Source organism: Lycium ferocissimum, chromosome 7, assembly GCF_029784015.1.
Source record: "Lycium ferocissimum isolate CSIRO_LF1 chromosome 7, AGI_CSIRO_Lferr_CH_V1, whole genome shotgun sequence".
NCBI classification, from domain to species: Eukaryota; Viridiplantae; Streptophyta; class Magnoliopsida; order Solanales; family Solanaceae; genus Lycium; species Lycium ferocissimum.
This window is the reverse complement of record NC_081348.1, coordinates 38,836,813-38,862,376: the sequence shown is the minus strand read 5'-3', so window position 1 is coordinate 38,862,376 and position 25,564 is coordinate 38,836,813. Positions and strand designations below refer to the sequence as shown.

Genomic DNA, 25,564 nt, shown 5'->3' with positions numbered 1-25,564 from the left:
GGATTAATTTTTTATTTTATTTTACATTTATATTATAGTTTTATGAATGCAATTTCGATCACAACCTTAAGGAACTTAATCTTCTTTTTATTTCTGTATTCGTTTTATATGTTATTTCTGGAGATCAAAGTTTGGCCATTTTTATTCATTGTTCGAGATTAAAGTCATTGTTATCACCCACCACTATCAACTACTATCGGCACCGCTCATCATCATCAACTAGCACCACCACCAACCATGACCACCGTCTTTAGCCACAACCACCACTATCGTCAATCACTATAATCCGACATCACCATCACTAACCACCATTCATAGTCATCGCCACCAACCATCATTACCAACTACTGTCATTAAGATGTCTATCCAAAGAAAGTTCACTAATTCCACATATTCGCTGCTACTGTTATCACCCACCATTATCAACTACTATCGCCACCGCTCATCAGACATCACTATCACTAACCACCATACACACTCATCGCCACCAACCATCATTACCAACTACTGTCATTAAGATATCTATTCAAAGATGACAATTCATTAATTCCAACTGCTCACTGCTACTGCTATCACTCACTATTATCAACTACTGTCGTCACCGCTCATCAGTATCAACTAGCACCACCATGACCACCATATTTAGCCACAACCACCACTATTGTCAATCACTATAATCAGACATCACCATCACTAACCATCATACCATAAGTCAACCACCGTATATCGCTCACCACTATCATCATTCCCTACATCATGAGCCATCACTATCATCCACCACAACTATCAACAACCACCATAATCTTTACTAGCAGTCACCATGGCCATTAGGTACTACCCAAAACGCCTCCATTAGCCAACACCATCCCCAATCGGCACCCACAATCGGCACTACGGATAATCACCACCATCAATCGTTATATGATATTTTAAAATGTTTGTTGATATTATATTAATTAAATATTTTATTAAATTTATGTTTATTAATTTTTAAATAAAAACAAAATGTATATATTTAGAAACTTTAATTAAGAATGTTATCAACTAGCACCATCACCAACCACGACCACCATCTTTAGCCACAACCACCACTACTGTCAATCACTATAATCAGACATCACCATCACTAGCAACCATCTACACTCGTCGCCACCAACTATCATTACCAAAACAATCACCAATCACTCTCGACAATCACCACCATAAGTCAACCACCGTATATCGCCCACCACAATCATCATTCACTACACCATGAGCCATCACTATCATCCACCAGAACTATCAACAACCACCATAATCTTTACTAGCAGTCACCATCACCATTAGCTACTACCCAAAACACTTCCATTAGGCACCCATAACCGTCACTACGGGTAATCACCACCATCAACCGTTATATGATATTTTAAGATGTTTGCTGATATTAAATTAATTAAATATATTATTAAATTTTATATTTATTACTTTTTAAATAAAAAATCAATCTATATATATACTCAGATGTTAAAAAATAAAAAGCCTCAATTATTCAGTATTCAATTCATAATACAACATCTTAATATTTAAATATATATATATATATATATATATATATATATATATATATATATTCAGATTCAGACATCTAAATCTTAATCTTAATAAAAACATTAACAAATGAGGCCTTAACTCATGCATGTGAAAGCTACTTTGAAACTTTAACTAAGAATATTACTGGCTATATTAACTTTCATTTTTCTCAAATTTACTCATGAAAAATTGTAAAGATTTCTTAAAAATTTGTTCAATCATTTATTAGACAATGGTAATATTGAGGGAAAAACAATAAATATCTTCTTAATTTTGTGAAAAATTACTTATTTCGGATCAAATTAAAAAAGCAAACATGTAGTCAATACCTTATTGATTTCTTAAAAAATCACTTATTTTGGACTAAATTTAAAAGCTAAAACATTACTTAAAGAAAACGATATTGGAATCAAACTTCAACAAGCGAGGACCATCGTCTTTCTCAAGAACTGTCACGTCAAACCATCGAGAATATAAAAATTAGATGGGGAAGCGTACCTGAATCCTTGAAAACGGTGAAAATCAGGAAAGAAACCCTAGTTTTGGTTTGGGGTTCATAACCTTGTATTTATAATGGCACAATTTTTGTATTTCTAGTTTAGCCCATTAAACTAGAAAGGGAAAATGTGCAACATACCCCTCAACTTTGTGATTTAGAGCAGGTATACCCCTCGTTAAAAAAGTAGTTCATATATACCTTGTCGCTACACAAATGGTGCAAACATACCATTTTCGCTAATAATTTTTTTTTTTATAAAATCATTTTGCTTTAAAAAAATAAGTCTACCTATTTTTAGTAGACTTATTTTTTTATTGATTTTGTGAAAAATCACTTATTTTGCATCAAATTTACAAAGCAAGCACGTAATTAAAACCTTATTGGTTTCTTAAAAAAATTACTTAAAATAAAACCATGTTGGAATCAAAACTTTAAGAGATGAAGACCACCGTCTTTCTCAAGAACTATCATGTCAAATCATCGAGAAATAAAAATTAGATGCCGGAAGCGTACCTGAATTCGTGAAAACGGCCGAAATCAGGAAAGAAACCCCACGTATGGTTTAGGGACGACACCCTTGTATTTATAGTGACACAAATTTTGAATTTCTAATTTAGCCCATTAAGAGCCCATTTGAATGGGCTTATGACTTTTGACTTATAAGCCAAAAGTCATAAGTTAGGAATTCAGAATTCTAGCTTATGAGCCCATTAAGAGCTCATTTGAATGGGCTTATGACTTTTGACTTATAAGCCAAAAGTCATAAGTTAGGAATCAAAAGTCATAAGTTAGGAATTCAGAATTTTAGCTTATGACTTTTTGTTGCTTTGACTTAAAAATAAGTGCTTAAAAACACTTTTTTATTTCACACAAACACTACAAAGTGCTTAAAAGCTATTTTGGCTTAAAAGCACCTAAAATAAGCCAATCCAAATAGGCTCCAAATTAGAAATTACAACCGGATATCTACACATAAATGCCCATACTTTATGAGCTATCCAATTAGGCCCACTTAACTTTAAACCTAATAGATCAGGTTAATGAGGGTCGACTATAATGGTAGCAAACAACATACAATTATTCTTGATACAATATATGTGCAAATCCATAAATTCTAACAAATCAAGCTCCAAATAATAACAAGTTAAATTCACTAACATACATGATTTTTTGTTGGTTGTCAGGTCAGTTATGTTGTATGGATATCTGGGCATACTAGGAGATATAAGATTAGGAATGAAGACATTCGAGACAAGGTTGGAGTTGCCTCCGTGATGGACCGGATGAAGGAAACGAGACTCAGATGGTTCAGACATGTGAAGAGGAGGAACACATATGCCCCAGTGAGGAGGTGTAAAAGGTTGGCGATGATAGGTTTTGAGAAGAGGTAGAGGTAGGCCGAAAGAGTATTGGGGAGAGGTGGTTAGACAGGACGAGACACGCATGCAGCTTACCGAGAACCTAAATAGGAAGATATGAATGTCTAGGATTATGGTAGAAGGTAAGTAGATATTGCCAGTTGTCTAGGTTTCCTCACTAGTATTATTATTATTACTCTCCTATTATCTTAATTTTCGATTTTATTTTTACCAGTTGTTTACTTTACTTCGGTTATCGTATTATTTGTTGTTGTTACTATTTTTTTCTCCTTTATTTTCAGCATGACTTCTTCACTACCGTATTTCATTTCTATAATGTTTCTTGTATGCTTTACTTGAGCCGAGTGTCTATCAGAAACAATCTCTCTACCTTCACAAAGGTAGGGGTAGGATTGCGAACACATCACCATCTCCAGACCCCACCATCTCTAGACCCCACTTATGAGATTATACTGGGTATGTTATTGTTGTTCATTACTCATATTACAAACTCCAAATGGAGAAATGATTTTCTAGCACTTTACAATTTTTTTTAAAGTTTTATGACCCTTTTACAAGAGATCTTCATTTTTACATATAAGAAATATGAAAAAAGAATCACATAAGATATCTGAAAAGATCATTTTCTTTTATTCAAATTGTAAGAGGGCAAGAGATATCATTTTCTCCAAATTGAGTCAATATGAAAAATTAAGATTTTACTTGAATATCATGAATCGTCACCAATTTGATAAAACAAACAACATGTGATCAAAATCCACCATGGGAAAAGCGGCTAGCCTAGATTACAATGACAATTTTCATCTTGTAAAATTCCTCTTTTATTTCTTGAATAAATAGATAGCAAAAGGCAACAGTAACAACAACGAATTTGAGAGAGGAAAAGAAACATAAAGTGAATATCAAAATGTACTGCTTTAAGTCCGCTGCATTAATTAATAGGAAAAGTTACGAATATGTATCGTTCGGCCATCTAGCTTATCAAATATGACCGATGTATGCACTGTCTATATACTTTGGTTGTATAGATAGTGTATAAGTATGTATATATGTATAGCATATGTATATTTAGTATAAACTATAGATTACATGTACATTGTCTACATATTTTGTAAACTAGATGACCGAATGGTATTTAACTGTAGTTTAATATCTTATGACAAGTGGTGAAGTAGATGAAATGTCTACATTTCTTATGAAGTACAGAATATGTACCAGTTTAAAGTCTACGGCTTTTGTCAAACAAGGTCCCCTCTCGAGCGGAAAAGTGTGATTTCCCACTTGTCCACTAGCGATATCTACCACTAGTCCACTGCACCTCCAAAACTTTCCTATTTTAAAGTTTACACCCACTATTTCCACTGTCCACATAATAAGCCCATTTTTTTTTTTACCCATAGTAGTAGCTATATTTGTCTCAAATTAACAATTATTTTACATAAAGAAAAAATATTAAAAGTAATTGTCACTTTAAAAGTTCAAGAAAGAAGTGTTACTATTTTTGATATCAATTTTCAAAAAGTTTTTAATAAATAGGGTGACTTAGTAAATGTTGACAAGGCTAAAACGACTTAAATGGAAAGAGCAGCATATTGTTCCTCTGACTGTCCAACATTAATTCTTATTAAAATTTTCTCTAAGTTAAAAGTTTACATATAATCACCTGCAAGGGTGTCTCAGTTGGTTGAGCATGGGCCTTCTATAATGAAGGTCTCATATTCAAAAACCCCTGTCTACAACAACACGGATTTACCGTCTGGGTCTAGCTCATCGCACCGGGCTTGCCTAGTGCGGGTTATCTCTTTTGTGTGGTTTGTGGGCTATTTCACATGAGCAATGGCGGAGCCAAAATTTTTCACCAGGGGGTTCAAAAATATAAAGGGAAACTTATATAAATAGCTACCTTTTATTAGCTCTTAACAATATATAGCTACAAGTTTGGTAATTACAAACCGTAGCTACCTTTAATGTCCCAGCTGTTGTATTTCATTACTTTGAAATATAGCGAAATACAAAAATCGTGAAAACAAAGTGGAGTGAAAATAGGCTCTATATTTGAAACATTCACTATATTAACACCAAAAAAAGATCAATACATCGAAATACAAAAATCGTGAAAACAAGTTGGAGTAAAAATAGGCTCTATATTTGGAACATTCACTACATTTACAACAAAAAAAAAAAGATGAATACATTGAAATACAAAAATCGTGAAAACAAAGTGGAGTAAAAATAGGCTCGATATTTGGAACATTCACTATATTTACACCAAAAAAAGATGAATACATTGAAATACAACGAGATACAAAAATCGGGAAAACAAAATGGAGTAAAAATAAGCTCTATATTTGGAACATTCACTATATTTACACAAAAAAAGGCTCTATATTTGGAACATTCACTATATTTGATTATTCAAATACACAATTTCTCCTTCGAAATACAGAAATACAAGCGAATACAAAAAATACACTCTAAGTATACTAAAAAATAGAGAATACAGTCAAATCCGGTCGGATCTCCGGTGAAAATACAAAAAATACACTCTATGTACACTAAAAAAATGGAGAATACAGTCAACAGAGGGTGGAAACGCGAGTCAAACTTTCACCGGAGAACAAAACAAATGGCCACATCTGTTTCCCCAACATTGGGTCCAGTTCCTTTTAAGAAAAAATGAAAAATAAAAGTAAGGGAAATCTCCACAATATGCTCAACTCCTAGATGAAATGGTGTCATATCATAAACTAAAATGACCTGGATTTTCTTCGGCCTTGTTACTCAAAATCCCCGTAAAAGGAATCTGTTTTTCCATGTAATTCGATGATTCGAGCCTTGTTTTTTGCGATAAACACAACTTTATGACCATGTTTAGCTTTATCTAAAGCAACAACATGAAGCATATGGAGTTCAGATCTGAAGAACTAGAAGCTTAAGCTTCTCGAGTTTGGAGATGTTAGTAGTGGTGGTGGTAGTGGTGCTGACAGCGGCGTTGGTGGTGGAGATGGAGGAGGGAGGGAGAGGTAAGTGAGGGGATGGAGAGGAGAGGCCGGAGATAGAGAAATGAAGGGAGAGAGGCGGCAGTGAGGGGAAGGAGGGGAGAGGACAGAGAATTTCTTTTAGGGTTTGGAGAAGATGAAAAATCTTAAATGTGTAATGAGGGAGAATGCAGAGAGGTATATGTATTTTGAAAGTTACTGGACCAGTTATGGAATGTAATTGTGGAAAAATAAAGCTACGAAATTAAATAAAAAATAAGGTAGTTATTATTCATAAATAAGTCTTAGAGGTAGTTATGGCAAGCAAATTTCCCAAATATAAAAGAGTAAGAAATGAGGAAGCCAAGGGGGTTCAACATCTACTATTTATATATAAAAAATAATTTTAACCTTGTGTATGCATGGTAATTTTTTGCCGAAGGGGGTTCGGGTGAACACCCTAGCCACCACTTGGCTCCGCCACTGCACATGAGCGGGGTTTACCTTGTGCGCACCCGAAGGGTAGCGGCTGTGAGTTCTCTTGTCATAAAAAAAATAAAAAAAATTACATATAATCTTCATCTACCCTAACCCTACCAACCAACAATATGCACATCTACTTCTCTCTCAAGATTTCGAGAGAGTCATATTTGATGGGCGACCTCAAGTAATTTAGCATGTTTTTAATGTGGTAACTAAATCTAATAGAATTAGCAGAAGAATGTATCCTCAAATGTGCAAGGTGATTGCATCTAGTAGATAGCTTAATGCCCCAAACAAAAAAAGGTCAGCCACTTGTTTTACGACATGATTAGGGCAGTGACTTGCCAAATGACAAATGAATCCTTTCGTTTCACATTCATCATCAAGTAATTTAGCATGTTTTTAGTGTGAATGTGTGATAACTAAATCTAATAGAATTAGCAGTAGAATGTATCCTCAAACGTGCAAGGTGATTGCATCTAGTAGATAGCTTAATGCCCCAAACAAAAAAACGGCAGCCACTCGGTTTACATGATTAGGGACAGTGACTTGCCAAATGACAAATGAATCCTTTCGTTTCTCATTCATCATCAATCCTAACCTTCTCCAACATTTGTTCTGATAGTGATAATTTTTTTTTTTTAATTTCTTAGGAGTTTGCTAATTGCTTGGTGTGAATCAATCTTTTCTGTTTGTAATGATGCATGATATATAAATAAATAAATCACTGTTTAACACCCCCCCCCCCCAACCAAAAAAAAAAAAAACAATGTTGTAAAGGACATTTGGCAGTGTTCGCCCTAGGCCAGACTTTACAAGACGGTCTGAGGTACATATAGAAAAACTCCAGTTTCTTGCCAAACTAACTTAGACTTTTTTGTTTCACTTACCAAACGCTCTGGTTCTGGTACATTATTGAGCAAAAATATAGGACACAAGTTTTGGAAGTTTGCTTTAGCATGTGAACAAAGATCTCGGAGAACAAACTTTTGGACCGAGAAAAAAAAAAAAAAAAGTAAAGTCAAAACTCACGTGACATGAAAAATAGAAATGTTATACACTTGTAAGACTTCTTGACTAGTTCCAACTAGTCAGACTCCAAACTAGTCAGACTCCAAACTAATAAACATCCAATAAAAATAAGTATTTATCTTCGTACTTGTCAGCAATTTACAAAAATTTAACCAATTACGCTAGACAAAGGATACGATGGACCGCTTAAACCTGGCCAAAAATAGCAGAAACCCATCTTTAATTTAAAGAACCTAAAAGGGCTTCTTCACAAACTAATTATACACTAATATTAATCAGGACCATTTTTTCAGAAAGATATCTTTACCATGGAGCAGGTGCCAGTTTCTTGAAATTGAGCTCAAAATTTGCATCTTTCTTTGTTAAAGACTCAATATCAGAATCTAGATTCTTTATCACCTGTTTCACTTTCAAAACCTTTTCTTCAAGATTCCTCATTTCCTCTTTTGCTTCAGCGAGCTCAACTTTCTTTGATGCAAGAATGTTTTTCAATTCACATGACAAGCTAACGAGCTTACTAAGCCTTGCACGTAAAAATCCAACTCCCATGCCTAAACACTCGAACCCTTTCAATGTATTGTCCCAAGTATCAAGATATTCACGAGGGGTCGAAATCTTGGAAGCTCTAATGGCATCAGCAATGTTCACAGTTTCAGTAATCATTCCAGCAGCTAGCTTGACATTTAGGCCACCAAGTAAATGGTCATGGAGAAATGAATTTTGGGTGCTGCAAAGATCATAGTATTTGGTCCGAATGTGTGCAGGAACCTCAGAGTCGATGATCAGGCCATCGACGAGAATGTTGAAACCATAATAGTCCTTCACATCTTTGAATTCAATTCTTGATTCTGAAAATCTAATGCCTTCTAAAACTTCAGAGGCATTATCGCTGTCATTCCCACATTGATCTGTTACAGGCCCGTGGTCCGAGTTTGGTGACAACATGGCTTCTTCTTGTTTGTCATCTTGATGAATATCTTGTGTAGAAGGCTCCAAGTGTTTCTCCTCTTTTGCTTCACAAATTTTCATCACTTCATCTTGATCTATTGAGATAATATCAGCAAATAGAAAGTCAGGTGGTACATATTGATTATGATAGAAATTAAAAGTATTGCTTGTAACCGTACCAGATTTGAGTGGTCTAGCATGAAAATCTAGATATAGGAGACTGATAGCACCATCAATTTCCGTCAAGCTATTTTCTCTTACTATGTATACCTAAAACAGGGCAAACAACAATTTTAGGCCATTGCTTTTACTGTCCCTTTCGGGACATTTTGGAATTGGAACATACAAAGAAAATTAGTATGGTCTCTTTAGGATGAAAAGGTGTAGTCCAATGCACTAGCTCCCGCTATGCGAAGGGTCTGGAAAAAGATCGAACCACAATGTGTCTATTGTAGGCAATAGCATGCTCACTTTAGGATGACACGAACAAATTGAAAAGTGATCCTTGCTTCACCGAGGACAATAACATGGGCGGAGGTAGAAGCCGGAATACGGGTTAGGTCGAATCCAGTAGGTTTTGCTCAAATAGTGTATTTGTATTAAGAAATTCAAAAGAAATATGTACACATTAAATTTAGCACCCATTTAATAGAACTTGAAGTCGTCGGTCTAAAATCTAGAATCCTGGCTCCGGCTGTTGACAAAATGACCATAATTATATGCACTTGAAAGGTGTTACCTTAAATTTGCAGGGTTGAATCAATTGGAAGACTAAGACATCCCCTTCAAGAAGGCTGTGAGCAATGGAGAATCCTCTCCAACCCCCACTCAATCCATTCTTAACAGCAAGGTACTTGGTAGCAGATTCTTCTTCATTTTCATCCACCAAAATAACAGTGTTGTCATGTTTTGGCAAATGGTCATCACAAAATCTCTTTGGCAAACCCTGTTATATTCACAAAGTTAACAACAACGAAAACAACTACGCTTCTATATGAATCCTTACCCTTCATTCAAGATCATTATTATCATCACCATATTAAATAAAATAAAAGAGGAAAAACCATAGCAGCAACATAATTTCCAATTTCTTCTTGATTCTATCAAGAAAATTTGACTTACCAACCAAAATCCCCCACTGACATGTGAAGGGTTCATATTCTTGATAAAATTAGGAAATTGTGTAGGCAAATTTGCTTTAACTTCTTCAGCTCGTGCCATGGCTGATGAGTTTGCTTCAATGTAGCTTTGTTTCTGTGATTTCTTTTCGGTGCTAGTAAAATCAAAAAATCAAAAGCACTTTTAGAAAGATAGTAAAACCAGGATATATTAAGGGCCCGTTTGGACATACAATTATTTTTTAAAAATAATTCAGAAAACTATTTGGTTATACATTGTAGCCAATCTTTTCAATCCAACTTACTAGCGAATCTTTTCAATCCAACTTACAAGTCGAGTTTGAAAAACTGGTTCGTACCACTTTTTTCAACTAAATTTTTTCACAGAACTTCAGCTTAAATTAGCAATATACCCTTCTTCCACCTAACTTCAAATAAAAAAAAGGCAGCCCCCGTGTACAAAGTTAGCTGGGTCCGGAAAAGGGTCGCAAGCCAAGACTGTGATAGAGACAGCCTGCCTAGTGCAGGAAGACAACCTACTAATGCAGACATTCTTAGCTGCTTCCAATGCTCCAACCCGTGACTTAAAAGTTACATGGAGACAACTTCACCTTCGGTTAAAGGCTCCCCTTCTTCAAATAATATTTTTTTTAAAGAAAAAACCACCAAAAGCCTACTAAACAGATAGGAAAAGCTTTGCATTTTCTGCACTCACCGTAATTGAACCTTCTTTTTATCTCCATTTTCCACCTGCAAGTGTATTTATCAAGTATCCATTAGTTTTTATAGTGATCATCACCTCAAAAGGGTACTTATTTATCAACCCAAGGATCAGAGATTGTTCTCACCTTTGTTTTACTAGGACCCAAAGCTCTTTTCTTGAGCGGCTTATTCTTGATTTCCAGTGCCTTTTTCTGGTTAAGCCATCAAATGAGAGAAGAAACAAATAAGGGGCCACCATTATGAGCAAAAAAAGAAAACAGTTGAAACTTGAAATAAAACAATAATAGAAAGAGAGTACCTTTGAGGAAGAAAGAGGGCTATTCTTGGAGGAATTTAGAGATGAGATCGCCATTTGAGAGAAGCTGAGAGAACTAAAAGTAGCCTGTTCGGTGGAAATTATAATTAGTTTATTTTTCACCGAAAAGAACTTTGAAAGTAAAGAAGTGACGTGGCCGTTTAGAAGAAGTGACAGAGGCCTAAATTGGAGGTAAAATTTGAATCTTGGCAAAGTACCAGGAGCCCGTTTGGATTGGCTTATAAGCTGACAGAAAAATGCTTAAAATTAGTTTAAAAATAGTTAAAATAAGCCAAAAAAAGAAGTTGGGTGACTTGCCTTTTTTCTTTTTTGGCTTAAAAGCTATTTTGGTTTAACCAACAATTTTACTGTTTTACCCCTTTTATTTTCTTCTAATTTCAATATTACCCTTGCTACTAAAAAAAGTGTTTAACAACACTTGTGTGCCAAACAAGTCAACATCTTTCTTTTAGCTTCAACACTTTTATCCAAATACAAAACTGTTTATTTATAAAATAACTTTCAACATTTAGGGTGTGTTCGGTATGGAGTTTCAATTTTCTCATGTTCGTTTGGTCAAAAATTTTGAAAAACATTTTCTTTAGGAAAATAAGTTAAATTTAAAAATGAGAAAAATGACTTAATAAAATTAGGGAAAACAAGTCCATAATGCGTTTCACCAACCACCCAACCCACCCCAACCACCAAATCTCAACTGCTCCCACTGACCAACACCCCCACCGCACCCCCGCCCCCACCCACCCACCCAAAAAAATTATTTTTGTTTTTAAAAAAAAGTTTTGATTTTTTTTTTTTTTGGTTTTTTGCACCACTCACCCCTACCCCTCAATGACCAAACCCCAACCACTTCCGCAACCATGCACCACCCTACTCCACAACCCCTGCACCACCCCCCCCATGTCGCACCCCCCCCACCCCAATTTTTTTTTCTAAAAAAAATCTACACAACCACATCCCTCCCCACCCCCTCCGCACCACCCGCCCCCCCAACCACTCCCCCATCCTGCACCTTACCCCCACCCACCCCCAATTTTTTTTCTTTTTTCTTAAAAAAAAGTTTTAGAGTTTATTTTTTTTTTTTTTCACCTACCCACCCCCCTACCGACACCCCACCACCCCCCTCCAAAAAAAAATTAATTTTTTTAATTTTTTTTTAAAAGTTTTCTTTTATTCTACACCCACCCCGCACGCACCCCCTACCCCCTCCCGAATTTTCTACTTCCTATTTAATTTTACCTTTATTAAAAAATTATAAAAACTGAAAGTTTGTGTGGTTATTGGAGGGTGGAGGGGGGGGGGTGGTGTAAAAATCTGAAAAAGGTAACTTTTAAAACTTTTTTTTTTTTCGGGGGGGATGTGGTGGTTTAGAAAATCCAACAAAAAAAAATTGTAGGGGTGGAGGGAGGGGGTTGTGTGTGTATGGGTCCGCGGGAGAGGGGGATGCGGTGGTTTAGAAAATCTAGAAAAAAATTTAAAACTTCTAAAAAAAAAATCGGGGTGGGCGTGGGTGGTTAGTGTGGTATGGGTCCATGTGGGGGGAGGGGGGATGTGGTGGTTTAGAAAATCCAGAAAAAAAATTAAAAACTTAAAAAAAAAAAAATTGAGGGTGAGGGGGATGGGTTTGGGGGCTTAGGCGTGGTAATGGTCTATGCGGGGTGGGGGATGTGGTGGTTTAGAAAATCCGTAAAAAAAAATTTAAAAACTTCAAAAAAAAAAATTGAGGGTGGGGGGATGGGGGTGGGGCCTTGGTGTGATATGGGTCCATGCGGGGGGAGAGGGGGATGTGGTGGTTTAGAAAATCAGAAAAAAATTGAGGGTGAGGGGGATGGGGGTGGGGGTGGGGGCTTGGTGTGGTATGGGGTGGTGAGCGCGGGGGCTTGGTGTGGTATGGGGTAGTGGGGTTGGGGGGTGGAGTTGTGGGGCTTCGATGGTATTTTCCTAAAAATATTTTCTACCAACCAACGAAATGAGAAAATAAGTAAGAAATTCACTTATTTTCCGCTATCCAAACGAACATGAGAAAATAAGTAGAAATTCACTTATTTTCCATGAACACATTTTCAGGAAAACATTTTCCTCCATACCGAACACACCCTTAAAAAGCACTTTCAGTACTTATGCTTAAAACCACTTTTTTTCAGCTAATCCATACGGGCTCTAGGTACTTACTACTTAGGGTCGTTTGGTTTGAACACCAATTATGATGAGATTAATTATGTTGAGATAAGTTATCTTGGGATTAGTTATCCTAATATTATTTGTTATTGATTGTTTGGTTTGTTGTATTAAAGAGAGTACCTTTGAGGAAGAAAGAGGGCTTTTCTTGGAGGAATTTAGAGATGAGATCGCCATTTGAGAGAAGCTGAGAGAACTAAAAGTAGACTGCTCGGTGGAAATTATAATTAGTTTATTTTTCACCGAAAACAATTTTGAAAGTAAAGAAGTGACGTGGCAGTTTAGAAGAAGTGACAGAGGCCTAAATTGGAGGTAAATTTTGAATTACTTGGCTAGTACTTACTAATACTACTTTTTTTTTTCTTCCGTCAAATAGGTACTTACTACTTAGTAGGTATGGAAATGATTTGTTTCCTTTTCCCAATGTTATTTTTTACCGTTTCATTTTTCTGGTTTTTGGATCTTTTTGGGTTTGAATAGACCTAAATGAAAAAAATATGTAATAAAGCTTTAAGATCATTACACTATATTTGGATGGTCCTTACCCATTGGTTTCATAATGTACAGTATTGTATTGTATTATACTGTATTAATGAATATCATGTTTTGATAGGCTGTATTATTTGTTATGTTTTAATAACATTTTTATTATTTGGTTTGACTGTATGGTACTGTATTTAACATGCAAGTTTGCTAAAATACTACACACATACACTCTCTCTCTCTCTCTCTCTCTCTATATATATATATATATATATATAAAGGATAAATTAGAAACTTTAAAAAATAAGTAGGTAGTGGGTGGGGTGCTCATTGAGTGGGTGGGGGGGGGGGTGAGATGTTGGGGTGGGGTGGTTATTAGGGTAGGGTGGGTGCGGGGTGGGGGCGCGTGGGTGGAGGACGGTGGGGTGCGTGGGTGGAGGACGGTGGGGTTGGGTTTGGGTGTGATGGAGATGGGTGGGTAGGTGTATAATTGGGAAATGAAATACGTAGCCACGTAGAAACTATCAAATATGTGGTTACAAAAATTAGGTTTTTTTATGATATGTACGGGTTTACAACACCATACCACGTAATTTTAAAAATAATGAAAACAAACAGCTCCACTCTATCCACAATTACCAGCTCAACCCCTATTCCCACACTCCCAGCTCTACCCACCCCACCCACCACCTTCCCAAGCCCCATCCCACCACCACCCCACCTACTTATCCCTACCCACCCACTATCCAACCCCCACCCACTAACCCCACCCCATATTCGCTAACCACTTTTGCCATTACAGCTTACACTACCATTGTCATCAACCACCAACCACTTTCGTCGTCATCACCCCCACTCTCCAAACACCATCTCACCCCCTCCAACCTCACCCCCAACGATCCTATTCAGCTCCCACAATCAAAATAAGAAAAGAGAAAACATCTGTCAAATGGAGGCTGAAGTTAGAAAGTATGTGGATTCGTAGACAATAGCAAAAGAAAATAGATCGAAGAATCGAGAGTTTCATAAGCATTATTGTGCCCCAACCCACCACCGACCCTCCCCCACCCTCTCTCCACCCCTTACCCTACCACCACTAACTACCTCCACCATCACAACTATAACCGCCACCATCACTACAAAGCATCTCCATCATACATAAACGTTTCTTTTTTTATCAAATAGTAATTTATTAGATTTATATTTATTTTCTAATATTTAGTTACTTTTTTATCAATGGCATATTTATTATCAGTAAATAAATACATTATACATTCATATGTTGAAAAATAAACAGTCTTAATCATTCAAAGATTCAGATTTAGAGACAACATCTTAATCACTCGTATTCAGACGTCGAAAACGAAATAGAAATCCAAATCTTAATTTTAATAATATATTAACAAATGAGGCCTTAGCCTCTTGCACATCTATTAAGAAAGCTACTTTTAAACTTTAATTAAGAATGTTGTTGGCTATATTAACTTTCATTTTTCTCAAATTTACTCAAGAAAAATTGTAAAAGGTTTCTTCAATCATTTATTAGACAATGGTAATAGTGAAGGAAAAACAATTAATATCTTCTTGATTTCGTGAAAAATCACTTATTTTGGATCAAATTTAAAAAGCAAGCACGTAATTAATACCCTCTTGATTTCTTTAAAAAAAATCACTTGTTTTGGACCAAATTTAAAAATCTAAAAAAGTTACTTAAAAGAAAACGATGTTGGAATCAAAACTTTAAGAGATGAAGACCACCGTCTTTCTCAAGAACTATCATGTCAAATCATCGAGTAATAAAAATTAGATACGGAACCGTACCTGAATTCGTGAAAACGGCTGAAATACCCCATGTTTGGTTTAGGGACGACGACCTTGTATTTATAGTGACAAATTTTGTATTTCTAATTTAGCCCATTAAGAGCCCGTTTAGATGGGCTTTTGGCTTTTGAGTTAAAAGAGCCCATTTGGATGGGCTTATGACTTTCATTTTTTTGCACGGATTGCCCTTCTTTTGGGGTGGTCTTTAAATTTTGCCCCTCATATTTGTGTTCTTTAAGTTTTGCCCTTCGCTTGGATACCTGATTTTCGAACCCCCGGCTGATAAAATAAAAAATAATTTCGCAAGACAATGGGGAGAGAGTGTTTCAATACAATCCTTAAGGAAAAACCAAAGTTATGCGGGAGGCGGACTTTGCCTTGAGACATTTTTTTTTTTTTTTTAACTTTTCAAGGCACACTTTTAGTTAAGGCATACTTTTGGTTATGCCTTAATTTTTCACTCAAACATAGTTCCTTAAAAAAATTTTGCACTTAAAAAAACTAAATTATGCCTTGAGAAAAAGTTATGCCCTCCGCATAACTTTAGTTTTCCTAAGAAATTACAGGGGCGGACTTTGCCTTGAGACTTTTTTTTTTTTTTTTAACTTTTCAAGGCACACTTTTAGTTAAGGCATACTTTTGGTTATACCTTAATTAAAAGTCATAAGGCATAATTCAAAAAGTTTTGCCCAATAAGGCAAAACTAAATTATGCCTTGAGGAAAAGTTATGCCCCTCCCGCATAGACCTTAATTGAGGGAAATGACTTTGCCTTACATTTTTTATTTTTTTAAAAAACTTTTCAAGGCACACTTTTAGTTAAGGCATACTTTTGGTTATACCTTAATTAAAAGTGGCCCATAAGGCATAATTCCTTAAGGAAAAGTTTTGCCCCATTAAAACTAAATTATGATTCAGGAAAAGTTATGCCCCCTCCGGCATAAATTTAGTTTTTCCTTAAGGAAGTTATGCGGGAGAAATGAAGACTTTTTTTTTTAAAACTTTTCAAGGCACACTTTTAGTTAAGACATACTTTTGGTTATGCCTTAATTAAAAGTCATAAGGCAAGTTCCTTAAGGAAAAGTTTTGTAAACTATGTCTTGAGGAAAAGTTATGCCCCCTCCGGCATTTTAGTTTTCCTTAAGGAAGTGCGGAGTCAACCCTCCTCCCCCCGCCTTGCGAAATTATTTCTTTATTTTATGCTTGAGCGGGGGTTCGAACCCAAAACCTCGGGTATCCAATAGGGCAAAACTTAAAGACCACGAAATATGTGGGGCAAAATTTAAAGACCGCAAATATGAGGGGAATTTAAAGACCACCCCAAAAGAAGGGCAATTCTGCGAATTGCCCTATGACTTTTAACTTATTTTTGTTGTTTTGGCTTAAATCAAGTGCTGAAAAGCACTTTTTTATTTCACTCAAACACTACAAAAGTGCTTAAAAGCTATTTTGGTTTAAAAACACTTAAAATAAACAAATTCAAACAGGCTCTAAATTAGAAATTACAACAGGATATTTACACATAAATGCCCATACTTTATGAGCTATCTAATTAGGTCGTCTTAACTTTAGACCTAATAGATCAGGTTAATTAGACTGGACATTATAATGGTAGCAAACAACATACAATTATTCTTGATTCAATATATGTGCAAGTCCATAAATTTTAACAAACAAAGCTCCAAAATATCACAAGTTAAATTCACTAACAGGAGTGATTTTTTTTGTTGTCAAATCAGCTATGTTGTATGGATATGTGGGCATACTAGGAGATATAAGATTAGGAACGAAGACATTCGGGACATGATTGGAGTGGCCTCCGTGATGGGCAGAATGAAGAAGACGGGACTGCGATGGTTCGAACATGTGAATAGAAGGAACACAAATGCCCCATTTAGAAGGTGTGGAAGGTTGCGATGATAGGTTTTGAGGAGAGGTATATGTAGACCGAAAGTGTACTGGGGAGAGGTAGTTAGACAAGACGTGACACACATGCAGCTTAATGAGGACATGACCCTAGATAGGAAGTTATGGATGTCGAGGAATAGGGTAGAAGGTTAGTAGGTATCAAGCGTTGTCTAGTTTTCCTCATTAGTATTGTTATTATTACTCTCCTACTATCTTATTTTTCGATTTTATTTTTACTAGTTGTTTACTTTGTTTTGGTTATTCTATTATTTGTTGTTGTTGTTGTTACTATTCTCTTCTCCTTTATTTTTAGCATGACTTCTTCACTACCATATTTCCTTTCTATATTAGTTTTTATATGCTTTACTTGAGCCGAGGGTCTATCAGAAACAACCTCTCTACCTTCACAAAGGTGGGGTGAGACTGCGTACACATCACGCTCTTCAGACCCCACTTATGAGATTACACTGGATATGTTATTGTTGTTCATTACTCATGGTACAAACTCCAAATGGAGAAATGATTTCTAGCACTTTACAAACTTTTTTTAGTTTTATGATCCTTTTTCAAGATATCTTCATTTTTACATATAAGAAATCTGGAAAAAAATTTACATAAGAGATCTGAAAAGACCATTTTTTTCTATTCAAATTGCAGAGGGCAAGAGATCTCATTTTCACCGAATTGAGTCAATATGAAAACTTGAGATTTTACTTGAATATCCTGAATCATTACCAATTAGATAAAACAAAAAAGATGTAGGGTGTGTTCGGTATGGAGGAAAACATTTTTCGGTAAATGTTTTCCAATTTTCTCATATTCATTTGGTCAAAAATTTTGGAAAACATTTTCTTTAGGAAAATAAGTTCTCCAAAAATGGAGAAAATGACTTCCCTATCACTCACGCAACCCACCCCCAACCACCAAACCCCAACCAACCCCCCCCACCCTCACCCCACCCCCTGCCTCCCTAAAACAAATTAATTTTGTTTTGATTTTTTTTTTTGTTTTTGTTTTTTGCACCACCCACCCCCACCCCAACTACCAAACCCCAACCACTTCCGCAATCATGCACCACCCCACCCCCCAACCACTCCTGCAACCCATGCACCACTTCCCCCTCTCCCGCCCTACCCATCAATTTTTTTTTAAAAAAAGTTTCTTTTGGGTTTCTACACCACCACATCCCTCCCCCCTCCCCCACCACCACCACTTGTCCCACCCCCAACCACCCCCCCCCCCCACCTACCCCCACCCCCATTTTTTTTTCTTAAAAAAAGTTTTAAAAGTTTTTTTTTTCTTTTTCACCCCACCCCCCGCACTTACCCCCTACCCCTCCCGAATTTTCTACTTCCTATTTAATTTTACCTTTATTAAAAAATTATAAAAACTGAAAGTTTGCGTAGTTATTGGAGGGGGTGGGTGGTGTAAAAATCCCAAAAAAGTAACTTTTAAAACTCTTTTTAAGAATTTTTTTTGGGGTGGGGGGTTGGGGGACTGAGGTGGTGGTTTAGAAAATCTAGAAAAAAAATTTAAAAACTTTAAAAAAAAAATAGTTGTTGTAGGGGATGTGGTGGTTTAGAAAATTCAGAAAAAAAATTAAAAACTTTCAAAAAAAAATAATAATTGGGGGTGTGGGGGTGAGGGTGAGAGGTTGGGGTGGTGGGATTGGGGTGGTGGGGTTGGTGTGGGGTGGAGTGGTGGGGTTGAGGGTGGAGTTATGGGGCTTGGGTATTTTTCCTAAAAATATTTTCTACCAACCAAACGAACGTTAAAAATAAGTAGGAAATTCACTTATTTTCCGCTACCTAAACAGAATACGTGAAAAATAAGTAGAAATTCACTTATTTTTCAAGAACATATTTTCCAAAAAAATATTTTTCTGGGAAAACATTTTCCGCGATACCGAATACACCCGTAATCGAAATCCGCCGTTGGAAAAGCGACTACCATAGATTACAATGACAACAAAAATTTCTCTTTTCTTGGATAAAAATAAATAGATAGCATAATAGAAAAAGCACAAGTAACTACAACGAAATTGAGGGAGGAAAAAGACAAAAAACAAAAAGTGAATACCGGAATGTCCTGTTTTGAGTCCACTGCATCCGTAGTATCATGGGGAAGGGAGTAAAGTTCAAACATAGGAAGGGAGTAAAGTTCAAACATGGTCATTTGCCGGATTTGCAATTGAAAATAATCAAAGATTAAAAGATTATTGATTTTTTTAAAAAAATTCACTACACTGTCATGGATATAAAAGATTATTATGACAGTATCCTGAATTTTTTACTTGCTTAAATTTGAAACTCATAATATTGTCATAATAATTCTACCTATAAAGTGACACTCTTCAACAAATTTTAACCATTAATTATTTTTTAAACATCGGTCGAAAAATAGCTAGTCCATACAATTTTACAATGAAAAGTGGTGAAGTAGACGAAATGTACACTATTGACTATCCGGATGAAGTGAACAAAATGTACCGCTTTCGTCCAACAAGGTGCCTCTTGAGCCGAAGAATTAATGAAGAAATTGCACGGTTTGCCATTGAAATGTGCTGATCTTTAATTTTTTCCCTTCAGATGGGCTGTTTTTAATTTTTGGCCTTCAAAATCAAATGTATATCTAATGAGGCATACATTTTTAAGACACATCGCATAATCATGTCGTGATATTATGATGTAAAACTCTGTTTGGATGGTTGTTTCCCGTGGTTCATTAATGTACAGTATGGTATGATAGAATATGGTGTTGTATTGTATTGTACTGTATTAATGAATACAATGTTTGGATAGACTGTATCGTTGGTTCTGGTAGGGTGGGGTGGGGTGGTGGAGGGTGGGGGTATAATGGAGAAATGAAATACGTAGCCACACAAAAACCATCAAATCCGTGGTTACAAAAACTGAACTTTTTCATAATTATATAATTACGGAATTACAACGGGTTTACAATACTATGCCACATAATCTTAAGAACAATGGATATAAATATGATTTTATAGAAAAGTATACATTAATGAACCATGGGAAACAACTATCCAAACCGGGGGAAAAGTTGTTTGGCTTGAGGAACAAGAATTAAAGATCAACACAAAATAGGGACAAAAGTGCAAATGACCCAAAGTTAATTTCCCACTTGTCCACTGGAGAATTGGGATATTTACCACTAGCCCACTATTTCACCTGCAAAACTTTCCCATTTATTATACAATCACTATTTCCGCTGTCCACACAGAAAACTCTTTTTTGCCCCTTCAGTGTTTTGACCCGCTAAAGCTCAAGCAATTTAGCATGTTGCTAGAGTGTAACAACTTTGGACCTAATACACGTCTCAAAAGCTAGCTATTAAGGTGGAGAGCCTAAGGCTATTTAAATTCACATAAGCACATTATATCCATTGATGTGGAACATAACAAATCACCACGCTCCACATCCGTCGTCCTTGACGGCTGTGCGCTAGATATTACTAGGCCCAACACGAAGGGCGGTAGGTGGCTCTGCTACCATTTGTAGCAACCTTGGATCTTACTCACACCCCAAAAGCCTATTATTAATTTGTACTTGAAAACATATTTAAAACCACATAAACACATTATGCCCATGAATGTGGGACATAACATAGTGTGATGACTAAAATCTAACACAATTAGCAGTAAAATATATCCTCACGTGTTAAATATGTTGGTAAAAGTTTCTATTTAAAAGAATATTTGGACAAATTCTATTAACCCTTGTCATAATTTGGACAACGCATCTAATTGGCCTATGAAGAAGTTCTTGACACTTGCCAAGAATTTTGACATATGTGCGAAGTACTAGCCAATATATGACACGTTTCCCATCACGTGACTCGCGGTGAAACACCTGTTACATCCTCGTTGAGTGATCACCTTTTTGTATATCTATAAGTACCTCATTATGTCTTCTTTTCATTTCAATAGAATACGATGCATGATTCTAACCATCATTCCATCAACCTACACTTTTTTAGACTTGTTAGTTTTATTATTCCTGCTTTCTCTTTCGGGGAGATAGGTGTTTACCGGTAAAATAGGTATAGTTGAATTTATACGCGTGGTCAAGGACACGTGGATCAATATAATCAAAATTATGAAATAGCAAACAATAATTAACAAGACAATTGAAAGAAAAGCATAAGCTAGATGTGTAGGCTGGGCCTTGGAAAAGCTTGCTAGAGTCTCCGGGCGATGAATCACTATAACCTCAACGAATTAAGCAAGAATAAGAAAATGCTAAGAATAATATGAGTTTTTTTGTATTGTTGTATAATGTTTTAGATGTCTTACAATAGAATGAGAACCTCTATTTTATACTAGAGCTATGGGGTACATGATCCACAAATCATGCCCTCTTAATTACCAATATTTGTTTTGCAATAAAAGGTAATTAAGCGGTGACAATGAATGGTAATAAAGGGTATTATTAATGCTCATTTAAGACTAGAGGAAGACTTGAGATTTATTGTAACGGTTATGCATTGAATGACGTTTGACTAGTGAGTTGGTATGCTTCTTCGGGCCCTTTATAGTTTCTATCTCCGACAGCGGTTACCAAATTATTTCTCAGGAGCGTCGTATGCTTTCCCGGTGCCCTCACTTGCTGACTCAAATCTGACATGTCACCATCGTCACATATCATCTTTTGATACGTCCACTTGTTGTCTACGGATTTTGCCCTATACAGTAGGCTTGTTTAATCTTGAGGAGACATTTCATCTTATTAAAATATATTCTTAAGACAATGTCTAGCTCGACTCAAACTATTCTTATATTTTCTCATAAATAAATAGCATTTACTATTATACTTTTCCCTTGTTTCTCCAATAAAAAATTGTTGTATGTGCGAACCCAAGTCTCACATTGGTAGTTAAGATCGCTTTTTGGTGCGCGGTCTTTTGGGGAAAACCTTGCGAGCTTGGCTTAAAGCAGACAATATCACACCATGTTAAGAGTATCTGCGGGTTGGTTGAGTCCAACAACTGGTATCAGAGCTCAGGTTCGGCGGGACAATTATGACGATGGCAGAGATATGACACGATCCCAGTTTGAAGACGCACACACCAGAAGAAGCTAGTTGCGGGCTTCGCTTGCCATAATACTCTTGTGATGTGTGGCATAGTGAATCTTTGATCATGGTCGTAGACACATGGAACTTAGTTTCAGAGAGAGAGATTGTTGGGTGTGCGAACAAAGTCCCGCATTAGTAGCTGAAAAGACTGGGAAAGGTGTAAGATCTCTTAATAGTGTGAGACCGTTGGGGAAAGCCAGGCAACCTTAGCCCAAGACTGATAATACCACACCATGTTAAGATTATTTACGGGCTGATTGAGCCCAACAAAAGTGATTGCATCCGCGTAGACCGTTAATGCCCAAGAAACGTAATCCACTTATTTTACATGATGATTAGGGATAGTGACTTGCCAAATGACAAATGAATGCTTTTGTTTCACAATCATCATCAACTCTAACCTTCACCCACATATGTCCTAATAGTATTAATTGTTTTAATTTCTTAAAACTTCGTTGATTGCCTTGGCGTGAATCAAAGTTGTAAATGACATTTGGGATTCTGCACCCCCCCCCCCCCCCCCCCCCCCCCCGCCCCCCCCCCCCCCCCCCCCCGACGAGACATTTTACAAAACGCTCTATGTACATATAGAAAAAACCCTAGCTTGTCGTACAATTACGTAACAAAAATATAGGACACGAGTTTTGGAAGTTTGCTTTTGCATTTGAACAAAGATCTCGGAGAACAAATTTTTGGACCGAGAAAAAAAAAAAATTCAAAACGCATGTGACAAGAAAAATAGAAATTTATACACTTGTAGGTCTTCTTGACTCGTTCCAACTAGTCATATACTCTTGACTCATTCTAGTAATAAATATCTGGTGACCTTCATAGTCATACTAGACAGTAAGCTTCTCAGCAATTTACAAAAAGTTAACCAATTACACTGGAAGAAGGATACGATGGACCGTGTAGCCTCACGAAAAATAGCAGTGACCCATCTTTAAAGAAGAGTTGAATATTCCTGTTACGAACCTAAAAGGGCTCTTCACAAACTAATTATACACTAATATTAGTCAGGACCATTTTTTCAGAAAGATATCTTTACCATGGAGCAGCTGCCAGTCTCTTGAAATTGAGCTCAAAATTTGCATCTTTCTTTGTTAAAGCCTCAATATCAGAATCTAGATTCTTTATCACCTGTTTCACTTTCAAAACCTTTTCTTCAAGATTCCTCATTTCCTCTTTTGCTTCAGCTAGCTCAACTTTCTTTGATGCAAGAATGTTTTTCGATTCACAAGACAAGCTAACGAGCTTACTAAGCCTTGCACGTAAAAATCCAACTCCCATGCCTAAACACTCGAACCCTTTCAATGTATTGTCCCAAGTATCAAGATATTCACGAGGGGTCGACATCTTGGAAGCTCTAATGGCATCAGCAATGTTCACAGTTTCAGTAATCATTCCAGCAGCTAGCTTGACATTTAGGCCACCAAGCAAATGGTCATGGAGAAATGAATTTTGGGTACTGCAAAGATCATAGTATTTGGTCCGAGTATGGGCAGGAACCTCAGAGTCGATGATCAGGCCATCGACGAGAATGTTGAAACCAGAATAGTCCTTCACATCTTTGAATTCAATTCTTGATTCTGAAAATCTAATGCCTTCTAAAACTTCAGAGGTATTATCGCTGTCATTCCCACATTGATCTGTTACAGGGCCGTGGTCCGAGTTTGGTAACAACATGGCTTCTTCTTGTTTGTCATCTTGATGAATATCTTGTGTAGAAGGCTCCAAGTGTTTCTCCTCTTTTGCTTCACAAATTTTCATCACTTCATCTTGATCTATTGAGATAATATCAGCAAATAGAAAGTCAGGCAGTACATATTGACTGTGATAGAAATTAAAAATATTGCTTGTAACCATACCAGATTTGATTGGTCTAGCATGAAAATCCAGATTTAGGAGACTGATAGCACTATCAATTTCTGTCAAGCTATTTTCTCTTACAATGTATACCTAAAAACAGGGGAAACTGAAATCAGCCCATTGCTTTACCATCCCTTTGGACATAATTCAGTAAAATTCCAACATACAAACAACATTAGCATCGTCCCTTCAGGATGACATGCACAAATAACTAAAGGGTAAGTTCTATAGTAGGTTATATTATACCGTCAAACTTCTCTATAACAAAGATCGTTTGTTCTAATTTTTTTTTTTTTGGTATTACGTTATAGAGAATATATAATATAACATAACATGAAAGATCGGTTCCACAATAACAACATGGCTGTCATAGTAAAATGTTGTTATAGAGGATGACTGTTAAAGAAAGATCTGACTGTACTGGTTGTGCAAAAATTCGTTTACATTGTCAGTACATATAAGATATATCAAATGAAAAGTAATTCTTGCTTTAACAAAATGACCAGGATTTAAGCACTTTAAAGGTGTTACCTTAAATTTGCAGGGTTGAATCAATTGGAAGACTAAGACATCCCCTTCAAGAAGGCTGTGAGCAATGGAGAAACCTCTCCAACCTCCACTCAATCCATTCTTATCAATAAGGTACTTGGCAGCAAATTCTTCTTCGTTTTCATCCACCAAAACAACGGTATCATCATGTTTTGGCAAATGGGCATCGCAAAATCTTTTTGGAAAGCTCTGTTGTATCAAAATATTTATAAGAAAGACTATACAACATCATGTTTAGTGTATTTCCACAAGTGGGTCTGGGGAGGGTAAGGTGTGCCTAGACCTTATCCTTACCTTTGTGGGATAGAGAAGATGTTTCCGATAGAACCTCGGCTCATAAGACTAAATAGCACCAAAAAGAGTTCCAATGTTGTTCTAATTCTATCAAGGAGAAATTAGACTTACCAACCAAAATCCCCCCGTGACATGTGAATGGAGCATATATTTGACAAAACTAGGAAACTGTAAAGGCAAATTTGCTTGAACTTCTCCAGCTCGCAGCATGGCCGATGAGTTTGCTTCAACAGAGCTGTGTTTCTGTGACTTCTTTTCAGTGCTAGTAAAATCAAGAATCAAAATCATTTTTGACAAGATAGTAAAACCAGGATATATTAAGGGC

At 36.3% G+C, this 25,564-nt stretch overlaps 2 protein-coding genes across 3 annotated transcripts in view; both read right to left on the bottom strand.

Annotated features, from left to right (window-relative positions):
• Window positions 1-7,946: 7,946 nt before the first annotated feature.
• Window positions 7,947-13,846, bottom strand: LOC132064893 (B3 domain-containing protein Os01g0234100-like). Of its 2 annotated transcripts, none has more exons than XM_059458054.1 (7): window positions 13,344-13,846; window positions 10,855-10,920; window positions 10,722-10,756; window positions 10,011-10,161; window positions 9,628-9,834; window positions 9,068-9,158; window positions 7,947-8,983 (listed from the first exon to the last, which is right to left on the bottom strand). In XM_059458054.1, the coding sequence occupies exons 1-7, from the start codon at window positions 13,395-13,397 to the stop codon at window positions 8,244-8,246; spliced, it is 1,344 nt and encodes a 447-aa protein (XP_059314037.1). In that variant the 5' UTR covers window positions 13,398-13,846; the 3' UTR covers window positions 7,947-8,243. The 2 variants fall into 2 exon arrangements, with proteins under 2 accessions (XP_059314037.1, XP_059314036.1); XM_059458053.1 differs by lacking the exon at window positions 13,344-13,846 and adding an exon at window positions 11,028-11,248.
• A 9,383-nt stretch (window positions 13,847-23,229) lies between these two features.
• The window catches only part of LOC132064892 (B3 domain-containing protein Os01g0234100-like), a 4,320-nt gene continuing 1,985 nt past the window's right edge, over window positions 23,230-25,564 (bottom strand). The window contains exons 5-7 of the mRNA XM_059458052.1: window positions 24,928-25,134; window positions 24,396-24,486; window positions 23,230-24,311 (exon numbers count right to left, since the gene is read on the bottom strand). Coding sequence (XP_059314035.1) covers window positions 23,572-24,311; window positions 24,396-24,486; window positions 24,928-25,134 — 1,038 coding nt within the window. The 3' untranslated portion in view covers window positions 23,230-23,571. The remainder of the gene's footprint in view (window positions 24,312-24,395; window positions 24,487-24,927; window positions 25,135-25,564) is intronic.

Coding starts and splice junctions, on each gene's coding strand:
- LOC132064893 (XM_059458054.1), bottom strand. CDS start 13,397: ATGGCGATCTCATCTCTAAATTCCTCCAAGAAAAGCCCTCTTTCTTCC. Junction 10,921..13,343: donor GCCCTCTTTCTTCCTCAAAG/GTACTCTCTTTA, acceptor TGGCTTAACCAG/AAAAAGGCACTGGAAATCAA. Junction 8,984..9,067: donor TGCTAGACCACTCAAATCTG/GTACGGTTACAA, acceptor TTATCTCAATAG/ATCAAGATGAAGTGATGAAA.